This window comes from Trichechus manatus, unplaced genomic scaffold, assembly GCF_000243295.1.
Source record: "Trichechus manatus latirostris isolate Lorelei unplaced genomic scaffold, TriManLat1.0 scaffold00076, whole genome shotgun sequence".
In the NCBI taxonomy this organism is placed as follows: Eukaryota; Metazoa; Chordata; class Mammalia; order Sirenia; family Trichechidae; genus Trichechus; species Trichechus manatus.
In genome coordinates, this window is record NW_004444012.1 from 9111831 (window position 1) to 9126104 (window position 14274).

The 14274-nt window shown below is 46.4% G+C and overlaps 1 protein-coding gene and 1 pseudogene across 1 annotated transcript; both read right to left on the reverse strand.

Moving 5' to 3' along the window:
• Positions 1-224: 224 nt before the first annotated feature.
• On the reverse strand, positions 225-7876 carry PPP1R14D (protein phosphatase 1 regulatory inhibitor subunit 14D). The gene is made up of 5 exons (XM_023735135.1): positions 7789-7876; positions 7133-7411; positions 839-922; positions 600-632; positions 225-397 (listed from the first exon to the last, which is right to left on the reverse strand). Exons 2-5 carry the CDS (start codon positions 7385-7387, stop codon positions 323-325), a joined length of 447 nt encoding a protein of 148 aa, XP_023590903.1. The 5' UTR covers positions 7388-7411; positions 7789-7876; the 3' UTR covers positions 225-322.
• A 4313-nt stretch (positions 7877-12189) lies between these two features.
• Positions 12190-12951, reverse strand: LOC101350469 (ferritin light chain pseudogene; annotated as a pseudogene).
• Between the last annotated feature and the right edge of the window lie 1323 nt (positions 12952-14274).

Consider the following 14274-nt stretch of genomic DNA (forward strand, 5'->3'; position numbering starts at 1 on the left):
AATATTGGCCTTCCAGTGTATCACTTCACCCTCCCCTCCCCCTGTCCCCTGGCACAGATTCGCTCCACACTCCATTCAACTGGGCTCCTAAACGTTTTGTCCACTTAGCTGCTGCCAGGGAAATCACTGGGCAACAGCATGTCTGGCTCCCAGAAAGCCCAGCAGACAGGAACTAGCTGTGACTGCACATCCACTAGGAGTGTCCAGATGTCCCTCCTTGTCGGCCACGTTCCTTGTCTGTGTCCCGAGGAGGCCTCTCCACAGCCCGGGATCCAGGTGCTCAGGGCAGGCCTGGGCAGTGCTGAGGCTCACGCAGGTAGTGTCACAAGGCTTTTTTGTGAGGCCTGCTGAGTCTCTGGAGTTTCTTGAGTTGACTGAGTAGCTCTGAGATAAAGAACTGATAGAGAAACACGCAGATCAAGACATGGGATTACACCCATTCACCACCCTGCCCTCCGTAATTTCCCCTGACCCCATTTCTCCAGAACTGGGGAAGGGGATAAAGACCCCGGGCCAAGTCTTCCTTTCAAATACTCCTTTTCCATAGCTGCCTCCCTCACTGGCCTCCTCTTAACCCAGACCAGCACAGCACCACTTACCTCTGTGGGGCGGGGGCAGTTTTGGAGAATGGCCTGGATGGAAGAGAACAGAGAGTCACCAAGAGAACAGTGGGTCACCAAGTCATAGCCCTGCTCAGACCCCCAGGAATTCTCTCCCCTCTGAACTGGTTCTCCCCACGCCACCTAAGGAGACGAACCTAGGTTCTTGGGTTCCCCTTGGTCCAAGCCCATCTCCAACCCCTCACCACGTGGGCCTGGGTCCCAGGCCCCCCTCCAACCTCCAAATGAGTCTTCTGCTCCTCTGTGGATAGCTCCATAAGAGTCTCCAGGTCAATCTCAGGCTCAGAAGGGGCTGGTTGATCCTGTTTAGGAAGCACACGGGGCGCAGAGCCATGGCCAGCTGGTATTAGAGTTACCAGCCAGGGGCTCACCCACCTTCCATCCTGTCTTCCTCCTATTTCTCAAGTTCGATCCCTCTCCCCACCTTACTCAAAACACCCATTCATTCTTCCATTCAATAAATATTTCCTGAACACCTACTATGTTCCACCTGAAATGGTGCTAGGGTTCTTTGAAAAAAGTCGTTTAATTTCAAAACTTACTATATGCATTGCTGGTGAAATGTAAAATGGTGCAGCTGCTTTGGAAAAACAGTTCCTCAAAATGTTATCATATGACCCAGCAATTCCATTCCTAGGTCCATACCCAAGAGAAATTCAATTATACATCCACAAAAAAACTTGCAGAGAAATGTCCATAGCAGAATTATTCATAATAGCCAAAAAGTGGAAACAACCCAAATGGCCATCAACTGATGAACATAATAAAATCTGGTATAGCTATGCTGTTGTTATTGTTAGTTGCCCTCAAGCTGATTCTGACTCACAGTGACCCCATGTGCGCAAAGGAGAACTTTTCTATAGGGTTTTCAAGGCTATGACCTTTCAGAAGCAGATTGCCAGGCCTGTCTTCTGAAGCGTCTCTGGTGGGTTCAAACTATCAACATTTTCACTTGAAGTCAAGCTCTTAACCGTTTGCCCCACCCAGGGACTCCGGTAGAGCCATACAGTGAAGTGAACATTATTCAGCAATAAAAATGAATGAAGTACTGATATATACTACAATATAAATGAACCTTGAAAAGATTATGGTATTGAAAGAAGCCAGTCACAAAACATCACATTTTGTATGAGTCCTTTTCTATGAAATATCCAGAACAGGCATATCTGTAGAGACAGAAAGTAGATGAGTGGTTGCCAGGGGCTGGGAGAGTGGTGGCAGTGGGGGATGGACTATGACTACTAATGGATATGGGGTTTCTTTTTGGGGGGATGGTTGCACAACCCTGTGAATGTCTAAAAATCATTGAATTGTATGATTTAAATGGGTGACTTGTACGGTTTGTAAATTATATCTCAATAAAGCTATTTTTAAAAGTTATTATGTCATTGAAGAAAAGTTAAACAATACAGAGTTTATAAAATTAAACTTAAAGCCCCGTCTGCCCTCCCTCACTCCTTCCACTGTTAACAGTTTTGATTTGCATTTCCCTAATGACAAATGGGGGCCCTGGCGGTGCAGAGGTTAAGCATTCAGCTGCTAACCAAAAGGTCAGCAGTCCGAATTGATCAGCCACTCCTTGGAAACCCTAAGGGGCGGTTCTACTCTGTCCTATAAGGTCTCTGAGTTGGAATTGACTTGATGGCAAGGGGTTTGGGTTTTAATGACAAATGATGTTGAGTGTCTCTGCATGTTCTTGCTTATTGGCCATTTGTATATCTTCTTTGGAGAAACGTCTATTCAAGTCCTTTCTGATTTTTTGATTGGGTTGTTTGTCTTGTTGAGTTGTAGGAGTTATTTATATACTTTAGATATTAAATCCTTATCAGATATATGATATCCAAATATTTTCTCCCATTCTGTGGGTTATCTTTTGACTTTCTTGAAAATGTCCCAAAAATGCACAAAGATTTTTATTTCGATAAAGTCCAATTTATCTGTTTTTTCTTTTGTTGCTTGTGCTTTTGGTGTCATATCTAAGAGTTCATTGCCAAATACAAAGTCCTGAAGATTTACTCCTATGTTTTCCTCAAAGAGTTTTCTGGTTTTAGCCCTTATATTTAGGTCACTGATCCATCTTTAGTTAATTTTCATATATGATGTGAGGTGGGGGAATAGAGATCAGATTTACCCTCCTAACATAAGTAACCAGAAAACTGGACAAAATGTATGAACAAAGTTTTCAGACACTGGACAACAGGTAAGTCAGGACTAATCCCAGAGGGAAGGGAAACAAAAAAGATAAACTCCATAATTGCCCTGGATTTCTTTCTGGAGGCAATTTTCCAGACCACTGAACAGAGAGAGACATCCCAAGCAGAACACAGTGGTCTTGCTAAACTGATGTGACAGAGACCAGAATTCAGGGAGGCTGAACTGGAATTTGCTGGGCAAAGGATCTGCATAGTTTCCCTTGAGTCTTTGCTGAAAAGTAAGATGCACAGGCATGCGGTAAAACTTCATAAGGCCAGGCAAAGAGAAATAGAGGCACTGAGCTGAACAATTCCCAGAACTCACCCAGGATTGGGAGATATTCAAGTTCCAACCAGCTAGAGTACAGAACATCACTGATCACACAGGAATTCAGTAGAGACGTCAGAAAGGCCATGCTTTAGTAGTGAGGTAAATTATTCCCTAGATTAAATGTTATTCTAGACTCACCCTAATGAAGCTTAAAAGCAAGCCTCAGAGGTCTCAAGCCGAATCACGAGTAACTTAACTGCCTACTACAACAAAGCCCAACACTCTTTAAGGGAAGAAACAAAATCCAGTTACTGAACAACATAAAATTCACAATGTCCAATATCCAACTAAAAATCATGCCAAGAAGAAAGAAAAAGGGACCCATAAGCATGAAAAGAATCAGTCAATAGAAACAGATCCAGAGATGACAGAGATGATAGAATTAGCAGACAAGGAAAACATGAACATAGTTAGGAGAGAAATTGAAGACATAAGAACAAAATTGAGCATCTAGAAATGAAAAATACAGTATTTTAAATGAAAAATTTACCGAATGGAATAGCAGATGAGATACTGCAGAGGAAAAGATCAGCTGAACTTAAAGACATAGCAAAAGAAATTAACCAAATGAATCACAGAAAGAAAAAAAACTTGAGGGGTGGGGGAGCAGAATAGAGCCTTGGTGACCTATGGGACCACATCAAGCAGTCTAACATAATTATAATTGGAATCCCAGAAGTTGGAGGGCGCATAAAAATAAACATACGTTCTAATTATTAGAACTCCACTTCTAAAAATGTACCAGCCCTTCCCCCAAAATTATGTCATTTATGATATTAAATATATACATGTCAAGTGGAAGGTATGTATATTACTGACAGTAAGATTGCCACTACAGTCTGGAGTTGAAAATATGGGCTCATATCATAGTCCAAATATTCTTTTCCTCAAATATTTTTTGTTTATTTTTCCCTCAAGTATCTTTTACTTCTAGAAAAATATCAGATCATTTGAGATGTGAATTCTCAGAAAACGAGGGGACAATACTTTTTCAAAGTTCAAAGTTTAATACGTTGTCGCTTATAAGCATTTTAAAGATGTCACCATATCAAGAAGTTTGCATCAAAATGCCAGCTGCCACCTAGAAAAAGATAGTGTCATGGAAGCTACAGGAAAAGAATGTTTCAAGACTCTTGGGGGATCACCAGTGTTTCCTGCTGATGTGCACATTAGATTTAGCTCCAGAACAGTCCTTGGCAAGAATTCACAATAGAATGGTGGGAACAGAAGCCAGATTTCAGTGGTTTGACGGGTGACAGGAAGAGAAAAATAAGTACAGGCTGTGAGTGTAGACAAATCCTTTAAGGAGTCTGGCTGTAAAGGAAAACAAGAAATAGGGAGTAGTAACTAGAGGGTGCCATACTGTTGAGCAAGGGTCTCCTAAAAATAGGATAGAGACTCTTGGGTGTTTAAGTTCCTGCTTATAAACCAAATCCACATTCCATCTGTGGACAACAGAAGCTCCAGAGCTCTAAGTCTGTTTGTAGTCCCCAGACTTGGCTCCTCTGAGGACCCCAAACCAGGCTGCACACTCAGGTGGGGCCCTCCAACAAGGGACAACTGGGTCCCATTAAACTAAACTAAACCAAGTGAAAAGCAGCATCCTGGGGCCATTCCCAGTGGTGTCAGACAAGGTGAGCGTATGGGTAGGCCCTGGTGGGTGGGGAAGGGCTCTATGGAGCTAGAACCAGAGTCGCGTAAGGTTGAAGACTGCATTGGCCTTGGCCTGTAACCAAGATGCCCAGCCACCTGGCACCTTTGGACAATTGCCATGGCAACCACAGGCCTGGCCTTTTATTCCGGTCATTGCCTGGGAGTGGTCCTCCCACGTGTCCTGTTTTCCGGTGTTACTGCCTCATTACTGTATGGCTTTCCCATCTGGCCTTAATCTTGCAAAACAAGGTTCTTCGGCAACTGTCTGATACCTAAAAGGATTTTCCCAGAGGTGTCTGAAATATGAGATTTGTCATGCAAGTGCACAAGAATTTGAAATTGAAACTAGTTCTGTGAAGAGAGAGAGAGGGTGCTGGAAATACTAAAGGGCAGTGTGGTGGTGTCCTGCCAGGTCAGAGCAGACACAGGCCTAGGAAACGTGCCTCTTCTGCTCCCAGCTCCAAAGAGAAAATACATGACTTGAGTCAAGAAGGAGGAGAAACAAAGACCATGTGTTGTGGACAAGCGGGGACTCCTGGTATATTCCCCACCCACATGTCAGAATCAACTGTGGAGCTTGTAAAAGAAATCAATGCCTGCCCCCTCCCCCATAAAATTTAGATTCAGTTGAGGTGAAGCGGGGGCATTTGTATTTTTTTAAGTGCTTCAGGGGTGGTGAACCACTGGATGCATGAATAAACATTCAGGCTCTGCAGCCAAAGCCCCCGGCTTCAGCTCCCGGTCCCACCGCTTCCTAGTTATGTGACCTTGAGCAAGATACTCAACATCTCCAAGTCACGTTTTCTCAGCTGATGGACCTATGGGGAAGATTCAATGAACTAATGCATGTCAAGTCTTGGAGTTGTGCCTAGCACAGAGTTAAGTGCTCAAAATGCTATTCTTGTTCTTGAAGTGGTGGGTGTTACTGCCTTAGGAGCCAGACTCAGAGGTATCTAAGTAAGAAAGTGCCACTTTCCGAGACAAAGGGCCAAGACCTGCTTTTTCTCAAGGTGGGAAGGCAGGGGTCAGTCAGAGCCAAGGTCAAGGCTAGGTTAGGTCCTGGTATTAGCACCCACCTTTAGTTACTCTGAGTCCCTGGGTGGCACAAATGGTTTGCATTCCACTAACCAAAACTTTGGCAGTTTGAACCCACCCACCGAGCTGCACCATGGAAGAAAGGCATGGCAATCTGCTTCTATTAAGATTACAGTCAAGAAAACCCTATGGAGTTCAGTTCTGCTTTGGGATCACTGTGCGTTGGAACAGACTCAGCGGCAATGAATTTGGTTTTTCGGTACAGCCAGAATGCTCATTAGAAGTGATGATGGCGGTCTTCTTCTCACATACTTTGGACGTGTTATCAGGAGGGACCACTCCCTGGAGAAGTACATCATTCTTGGTAGAGCAACCCTACAGGACAGAGTAGAACTGCCCCATAGGGTTTCCAAGGAGCAGCTGGTGGATACGAACTGCCGACCTTTTGGTTAACACCAAGCTCTTAACCACTACACCACCAGGGTTTCCTGGTAGCGTAGAGGGTCAGTGAAAAAGAGGAAGACCCTCAACGAGATGGACTGACACAGTGGCTGCAACAATGGGCTCAAGCATAACAACAATTGTGAGGATGGCGCAGGACTGGGCAGTGTTTCGTTCTATTGCACATAAGCTTGCCATGAGTCAGAACTGACTCGAGGACACCTAACAACAACAGTCGAGTCCAGCCCTGTCCCCCTGTCCTTTCTGAGGTGATGGAAATGTCTGTATCTGTGCTGACAGTCTGGTTAGCCACTAGCCATCTGGGGATACGGAGTACTTGAAATGTGGCTAATGTGACCGAAGAACTGAATTTTTAATTTTAATTAAAGTTGAATAGTTACACATGGCTGGTAGCTGTCATATTGGACAGCGCAGCTGTAGACATGTATGTGTGCTGAGGTTGGGAGTAAGTAAAAACAGAAAATAAAGAAAAATAGCCTGACCTTTTATACTTTTCAAAGCACTTTCCCTTCTACTATCTCACTTAAGCCTCAAAAAGTTCTCTGACAGAGATGACAGGCATTGATAGCCCCATTTTTCAGGTTAGGAAACTAAGTCTCAGGGATATTAAAAGACCTATCCCAGATCATAAATGAGAGTTAAGAGGCTGAGCCAGGACCAGAGGGAGGCAGATTTCTGGACTCCAAACCCATGCTTCTTCTATTAGGAAAAGCTTTATCTCCACGGGAGCATCTTGCATCAGCCCTCCAGTTCCTCTGAGGCCTCCATGCAGGCTCTCTCCCAGCCCCTGGCTAGCCCCAAGTCCCCTATCTTCTCCCACCCTCCATCCTGCTACTCACCTGGAAGAGCTCCTGAACCTGCACGTCCACCCACTCCTCCACCTCCAGCCAGCGCTGGAGCTGTCCCCGGTCATACTTCACTGTCAGCCGGCTGGGTCTCCGGGACCTGGGCACTCTGGAGAGGTCGGGGTGGGGCTTTGACTCTGAGTCTGTGGATGATGTCCTCCTCCTCCCAGGAGCCCACTGGACCTTCTTACTTGGGTTCTCCCCATCTGGGTTGGGAGACGTACAGGAAGGAGGGCTTGAAGACAGCATGGAAGGGCTGGCCTGGGCAAGAAGCTGGCAAAAATCACCAGTCAGGCAAGGGCACAGAGGGAAGTGAGGAAGTAGAGAACAGAGGGAAAGGTCAGCAGGGAAGGAAGCAGCAAGGGAGGGACAAGGCGCCCTGGGAGGGGCAGCAGTCAAAGAGCAACAGGCCCTTGGGCTGAGAATGCCAGTCTCCGGGCCTCCTTGCTGCCAGTGAGTGGCACTCCAGAGCTGTGCGTGAGCCTCCCTTTCTGCAGCTGCTGGGCCCAAAGTGATATAAACTGCAACTGAGCAAAGGTCAAGAGGGTGCCATGCCCTGGGAGGAGGAAGGGGCCCTGGGTCCTGGGGGATGCAGAGCTCCAACTGGTGCTCTATGGCCGGCGCTGGAACAGGACCTGAGTCACACTCACCTGAGATCCTCTGCATCCCACCTTCCTGGGACCAGATCCACTCTGGAAGCCAGACAGGTCAGACAGCTCCTTCCAGAGTGTGGCACTGCTGGGGGCAGAATCTCGGGCTGGGGGATGGGGTGGGAGGGATAATTATCTCTGGCCCTCATGGGGCCAGTGCTCCCTTGTGTCTGAATGTAACCTGCCTTTAGGAGTATGTGAAGGAATAGTCTCCTCTGTCTGCCTGGCCCTGTGTGCTTGTCTACCATGCCCATTCCCCAGAGGGAAGTGCTTAGGCGGCCAATTTTGCATCATATGACACTCCCCTGCTTAGGAAGCCATGTTTTATATCACATGACCCTCCCCGATTCAGGTTCTTCCAGACAGTGGACAAGGAAAACCCGCAGACCTAACTTATACCAAGTATAACACTTTCAGACATACTTGCATTCTAAAGAACAAGTATTTTCATTGGTTTAGTCCTTTCTAAACCTTTTTTTAAAAGTTACAGAACAAAAAAACAACTAATTTTTAAGAAGAAGAAGACTTCAAAGGTCAAACAAATGAAAAGTGAAAGTTTCTCTCCTCTCGCCAGCTGTCTCCAGAGGCAACCACCATCAACAGCTTCTGTTTTTCATTTTCCTGTGATCATCATCCCTTTATGTCGTATCTTTCTTAATTTGTTGATTTTAGATAATATCTCTTGTCTACTCAATATGAAGTATGAGAAATTAACTCACACTAACTGTCACATCCCCTTTACTTCCACATTGGAGTGCGATAGATTGCTTTTGTGTGGTCTTTCTCCCCATGGTCTTGTAACTCCCACCCAATCATTTGCAAATAGGGTAATTGTGGCCCACCAAGGGGATTGGTCAGTTTTGCCATCCTGTTGAGCTTGAAATGAGCCATCTCAGAGGCTGGAAAAAGAGAATCCCACCACCACCAAGGAAGGAGAGCCAAGAGCAGAGTGTGTCCTTTGGACCCAGGATCCCTTGCACTGAGAAGCTCTTGGAACCAGGAGACCAAAAGAGAGAGAGAGCTGTAACACAAGATGGACTGAAGTGGTGGCACAGAAACAGTGGTAGGAGAGACTGGCAGCAGAGACCAACAAGAGACAGTGCAGAGGGCTTCCCGGTCCATGGAGCAAGAAAGCTGAGTGTATTTGGGCAAAGTTTACTGGCAGAGTGGAGTGCCTCCGAGCACTTATCTGCAGAGCTAAAAGAGCTTTGAAACACTTGCCTAAGCAGGGCAAAGGCCAAGAGCCATAGAAAGGCTTGTGCAGCTGCGAAGAGGTTGTCTTGATGGAAGAACTATATCCTGAGCATTCTTGAACCTGAGTTGTAATAATAAACCCCATAATCGTGAGTATGGTCTCTGAGTTCTGTGTGGCCATTGCAGTGAATTATCGAACCCAGCAGAGAAGTGAGAGTGCCATGGGAGGGACAGTTGGTGTCAGAATTGATAAAGATGGCAGAGAGAGGAGGCATGTCTGACCTCCACCTCGTAGGAATCAGCCTTGGGCTTTTGATCTTCATTCTCCTTCCCCCTTGTGAAGTTATAAGAGGTCAAACTCCATTCTCATGCCATTTTTACAGTTGGTGTCAGAAATGGGATTCTCTGCAATGGCTCCAGACTCATGAAAGCATGGGACTTTGTAAGAGAAAGAACGAAGGGGCTTGGAAAGTGAAACCGTTAGACAGTTACTTTGGTTGTTGTTACCTGTAATGGCTGAAAAGCCATATCTGGAGTGGCCTGGGCAAAAGCCAGGCCAGATAAGCAGGATGATTGATAGAGGTCCAGGGTCTACTGGTTCCACACAGCCAGAGGTCCAAGGCCATATGCATATGAATGGGAAGATAGTTAACATGTGGAGAATAGAAGATGAAACTGGAATATTTTTTAAAAGAGTAATGTGTTTATCTGAGTGTACTATGGATATTGAATCGTTTCCCTACCTAGTGTTGTAAAGCAGAACTAAATGTACGGTAGGAATGAATACTGGATATTACAGATTACAGACAGCATGTAACTCTACCTTTGGCCAACACTTGATTGGATGTACTAAAACAGGAACTAGAATTTGCCCAAAGGAACAGACTATTTGAATGCAGGAGCCCTGTGTATACCTGAGCCCCACTGCAACCCTTCAGAGTCATGAAATCTGCATTTGAAAAGACATGCAGACCTACCCAGAACTGCTGAGAGAACAGGAGATTTGCATTTGAAGGAAGGACCTGCAGGAAAAAAGTGACTGTTTTGCGTTTTGAATTTCGAGCAATAAGTGGTTTGCTGTTGGATGCACTAAGGCAGGAAAAGTCAGTGCCCATCAGAAGGAACCCCCTTTCAGGACTGGAAATTAAAGGGAGCTGATGAGTAGAGAGCTTGGTATGCTCGCCTGTGGTGACCTCCTGGGTCCACTCGTGAGTGGAAGTGAGGGAAATGCAGCAATGAATAGATGGGCTAAGTTTGGATATGTTCCATTGGCACCCACTGACCCAGCCTATGGGGGCTAGGGATAAGAGGGAGAGGGGAAGGGCTGGCTGATCAGAAGTAAAGCGAGTTGTGTTTATGGGTGGAACCTGCTGACTTAGCCAAAGGGGACAGGGATGAGAGAGTGCGAAGGGGGCTGTCTGAAGTGCTGGGAGGTGTGTATGAACTCTCCAGCCTAAGGCTGCTACCCATTGTGACCTAGCCTGCATAGCTAGGGATGAGCTGACCAGAACCCGACCAAATGAAGAGAAAGATGTTTGACACCATGAGCTGGTGTAGATTGCTGCAATCTGATGGCTTGCTCTGGACTGGACTTTGCTTGTGGATGCAGACGCTCAAAGTTCCAACCAGAACAGAAGATTCTTCAAGACCAAGGTACACGCTTGTCTCCTCAGAGTACTGGTTTGACAGGAACACGCAATTTAAACATTGGCTATCTAAAATGGGTGGAGATAAAGGGATGAAGTGGCTGGCTTACATGATTTCATGAGTGTGCTTATGTTAAATGAGGGGGACAAGAAAGGATCTCCACTGAACAGATTCCTCTTTTCCTGATGGGTCTGGGGAAGAGAGGGTGGGAGGAGGTGTTAGCAGGATTATATAATTCAGTTGTTAAGTGTTGATTGTTGACAGGCTTTATTGTAGTTGTAAAAAATGTAATTATAGAAGCCGTAAGTATGAAAGAGTTCACTGAAGGGGAGGCACTGTTGGACTCAAGTACAGTGACCGAACCTGAAGTCCCTGAAAGGTTTTGCTATGCTGATACCTCGTGAAGCTCAGAGCAAGGGAATAACCTTCTCTCAGGTACATTTTATCAGATACCAGGAAGGGTGAAGCCGAGATGACTTTTGGAGAATCTGACCAGGTCAGATGGACGCCTGCAGTAGACCTGAATGGCTGGTACCTGAGTATTCTCACCATAAGGATTCTTTTGCCCTATTGAAGGACTCAGTGTTAATGACTGGTTTGTGCTGGTAAAATGATTGGGAGGGAGAAGTTATCCTCCAAGTATGAAAGAATCAGGGCTAGAAAAGCCAAGGGGTGGCCTGCGGTGTGATGTATCACTTTTGTGTGGCCTTTCTTGCCGTGGTCTTATAACTCCCACCCCAATGATTGGGTTGGACTGTGCAAATAGGGTAATTGTGGCCCACCAAGGGGATTGGTCAATTTTGCCATCCTGAAATGAGCCATCTCAGAGGCGGGGAAAAAAAGGATTCCACCACCACCAAGGAAGGAGAGCCAAGAGTGGAGTGTGTCCACTGAGAAGCTCCTGGAACCAGGAGACAGGGAGAGAGAGAGCTGTAACACAAGATGGCGAGAAGCGGTGGCACATAAACAGTGGCAGGAGAGACTGGCAGCAGAGACCAGCAGCAGACAGTGCAGAGGGCTTCCCGGACTATGGAGCAAGAAAGCTGAGGGTATTTGGGCCAAAGCTTACTGGCAGAGTGGAGTGCCTCTGGGTACTTGTCGGCAGAGCTAAAAGAGCTTTCAAACACTTCCCTGAGCAGGGTAGAGACCGAGGGCCAGGGAGAGGCTTGTGCAGCTGGGTAGAGGCTGTCCTGATGAAAGAACTGTATCTTGAGCATTCCTGAACCTGAACTGTAACTTGTTACTTCCTTAATAAACCCCATAATCGTAAGTATGGTCTGTGAGTTCTGTGTGGTCATTGCAATGAATTATTGAACCCAGCAGAAAAGTAGACAGTGCCGTGGGAGGGACAGTTGATATCAGAATTGATAAAGATGGTGGAGAGAGGATGCATGTCTGACCTCTACTTCATAGGAATCAGCCTTGGGCTGTTGATCTTCATTCTCCTTCCCCCTTGTGAAGTCAGAGGAGGTCACACTCTGCCCCCATGCCATTTTTACACACACACAGATTTTTTTTTTTTTGCTGTAGAAAGCAGCTTTATTATTTCCACTTGGTCCACGGCTTGGGAGAGGACTCCAGGGTGGTTTAAAAGCTGCCTCTTGGCTGCAGGGAGAGGATCAGGGAGAAGCCCAGATGCCAGGAGAATGCAGAAGGGCCCCTCAAAGGCCCCTGAGCTCTGGAGGCTTCTAGTCGTACTTGAGGGTGAGCTTTTCCAAGAGATACTTCCCAGGACACCCTAAGGGGGAGGGGTTGGTCAGGTGGGCACTGATCTTCTTGACGAAGTTCACCTCCTCATTTAGGAAATGGTTCTCCAGAAAGTCACAGAGATGGAGGTCTGTGCAGGTAGAACCCATGGCATGCATATCCAAAAGGGCCTGGTGCAAATTCTTCTCCAGGGCCATGGTGGCTTCCATGGCATCCAGGGTCCTACCCCATTCATCTTGGGCAGCTTCTCCATGTCCTGGAAGAGGGCATGGCATCACACTAGTTCTGCAACTTAGAGAGATGCCGGGTACCTTGCGCTTCTCCTTCGCCAACTCATGGAAGAAGTAGCCCACGCCACGTCACAGTCAAAATAGAAGCCCAGAGACAGGTAGATCTGGAGGCCTGCACATGCATATTAACCAGGCAGTTGACAACGGCCTCTATTTTGTTGGAATAATTCTGACAGATCTGGGAATTCATGGTTGGTCAACAATAAGAAAAACAAAACAAATAAAACATTGTTAAGTGGTCCCAGAAACAGAGGTTGACCGAGAAGGTGGTCCCAGAGACTGAGTCTGGAGAAGAGGTTGGATGGTGGGCGGAGGCTGGAGGTGAGGAGTCCCAGGGTCTGTTCTGTCCAAACACTGTTGGAAGAAGAGACAGATCCGAGGGACCATCAGGCACGCTTGTCCCACATGTGAACTTTCATTTATATGCTTCTTTTTAGGTCTTATAGTGGTTGTCTTTATGATGCTGAATGTCTCTTTCCAATGTATCAACTCCAACCATCATACGATGACCCCTAAGAGAGAGCTTTTGGAAAAGGTCAGTGAAAGAGCCTTTCAAGATGGAACTCAGGCCCTAAGTTAACAGGGTGGAAGAGGTGTTTGAGGGCTGGAAGCCAGGATAGCAGACTGGGAAAGAGCAGGCTTTGGAAGAAGGCTGACAGGTCTGACTTCAAACTTGGCTTTGCCACTCATTTGTTTTGTAAGTGGCCAAGTTTCACAACCTCTTTGAATTTGTCTTCTCATCTGCAAAGTGGAATTGTTAGGAAGATTAAATGAGGGATGTATGGAAACATTCAGCATGGTGTCCAAAACAGAGTCCCTTCTCAGTAGACATCCGTTCCCTCCCTCTCTTCACCTTCCAGTTCTCCCTGCCTTCCTGGTGAGGCTGTGGTCTGCTGAATCCTGGCCCTGGGCTTTCTCTGCAGTGGCTGCCTTTCTGTTCTCTTTGGAAAATGGTAGAAGTCCAGAAGAGGATGGAGATGAGTAGGGGTAGGGAGGCCTCTACCTACCCCTATTAACACAGCCTGTAGACACAGTTGTTACTTTGACATTCTGTGACCTACAGACGTTATTATGATAGTTCCATCCCTCTTCTGTTTCCTACCTTCCCAAGGGTTTGGGGTCCTTTCAGGAAAAGGAACAGGATCAGAAGAGTCGCTGGGTTTTGTTCATTCATGTAACAAAGATTGTATGCGCTCCTCCAGTAGGCCAAGCATTATGCTCAATCACCAATCCTTTTCCTCCTGGAATTTACAGTCTAGTATGAAAATAAACACACATTACCAAATAATAAAATAAATATAAAACTACACCTGCATTTAATGATGTGAAGAAAAGGTAGGAGGTGCTGATGAGTGACTAGTGAGGGTGTGACCTAGTGAGCGGCAACATTTAAACTGAGTTCTGAGGGTGAGTAGGAACTAACTTGGCAAAGAGGCGGCAAGAGTGGGCTTGGCCGAAGGCAGAGCATGTGCAAAGGTACTGCGGCAGGAGGGAAATGGTGAGTACAAGGGACTAAGAGAAGGTCAGTGGGGCTGAAACAGAGCGGGGAGGGAGAGAAAAGTGAGCCATGAGGCAGGAAAGGGGAGGTGGGTAACCATGTAGGGCTCTGTGAGCTCGTTGAGGAGTCTTGTCTCCATTCTAAGGGTAC

Bases quoted from the DNA above. Each gene is read 5' to 3' on its own strand.
- PPP1R14D (XM_023735135.1), bottom strand. From the start codon at position 7,387: ATGCTGTCTTCAAGCCCTCCTTCCTGTACGTCTCCCAACCCAGATGGG. The intron at 923-7,132 runs GTGAGTAGCAGG...CTTCCTAAACAG, and splicing joins AGGTTCAGGAGCTCTTCCAG to GATCAACCAGCCCCTTCTGA. The intron at 633-838 runs GTTGGAGGGGGG...TCTTCCATCCAG, and splicing joins AGCAGAAGACTCATTTGGAG to GCCATTCTCCAAAACTGCCC.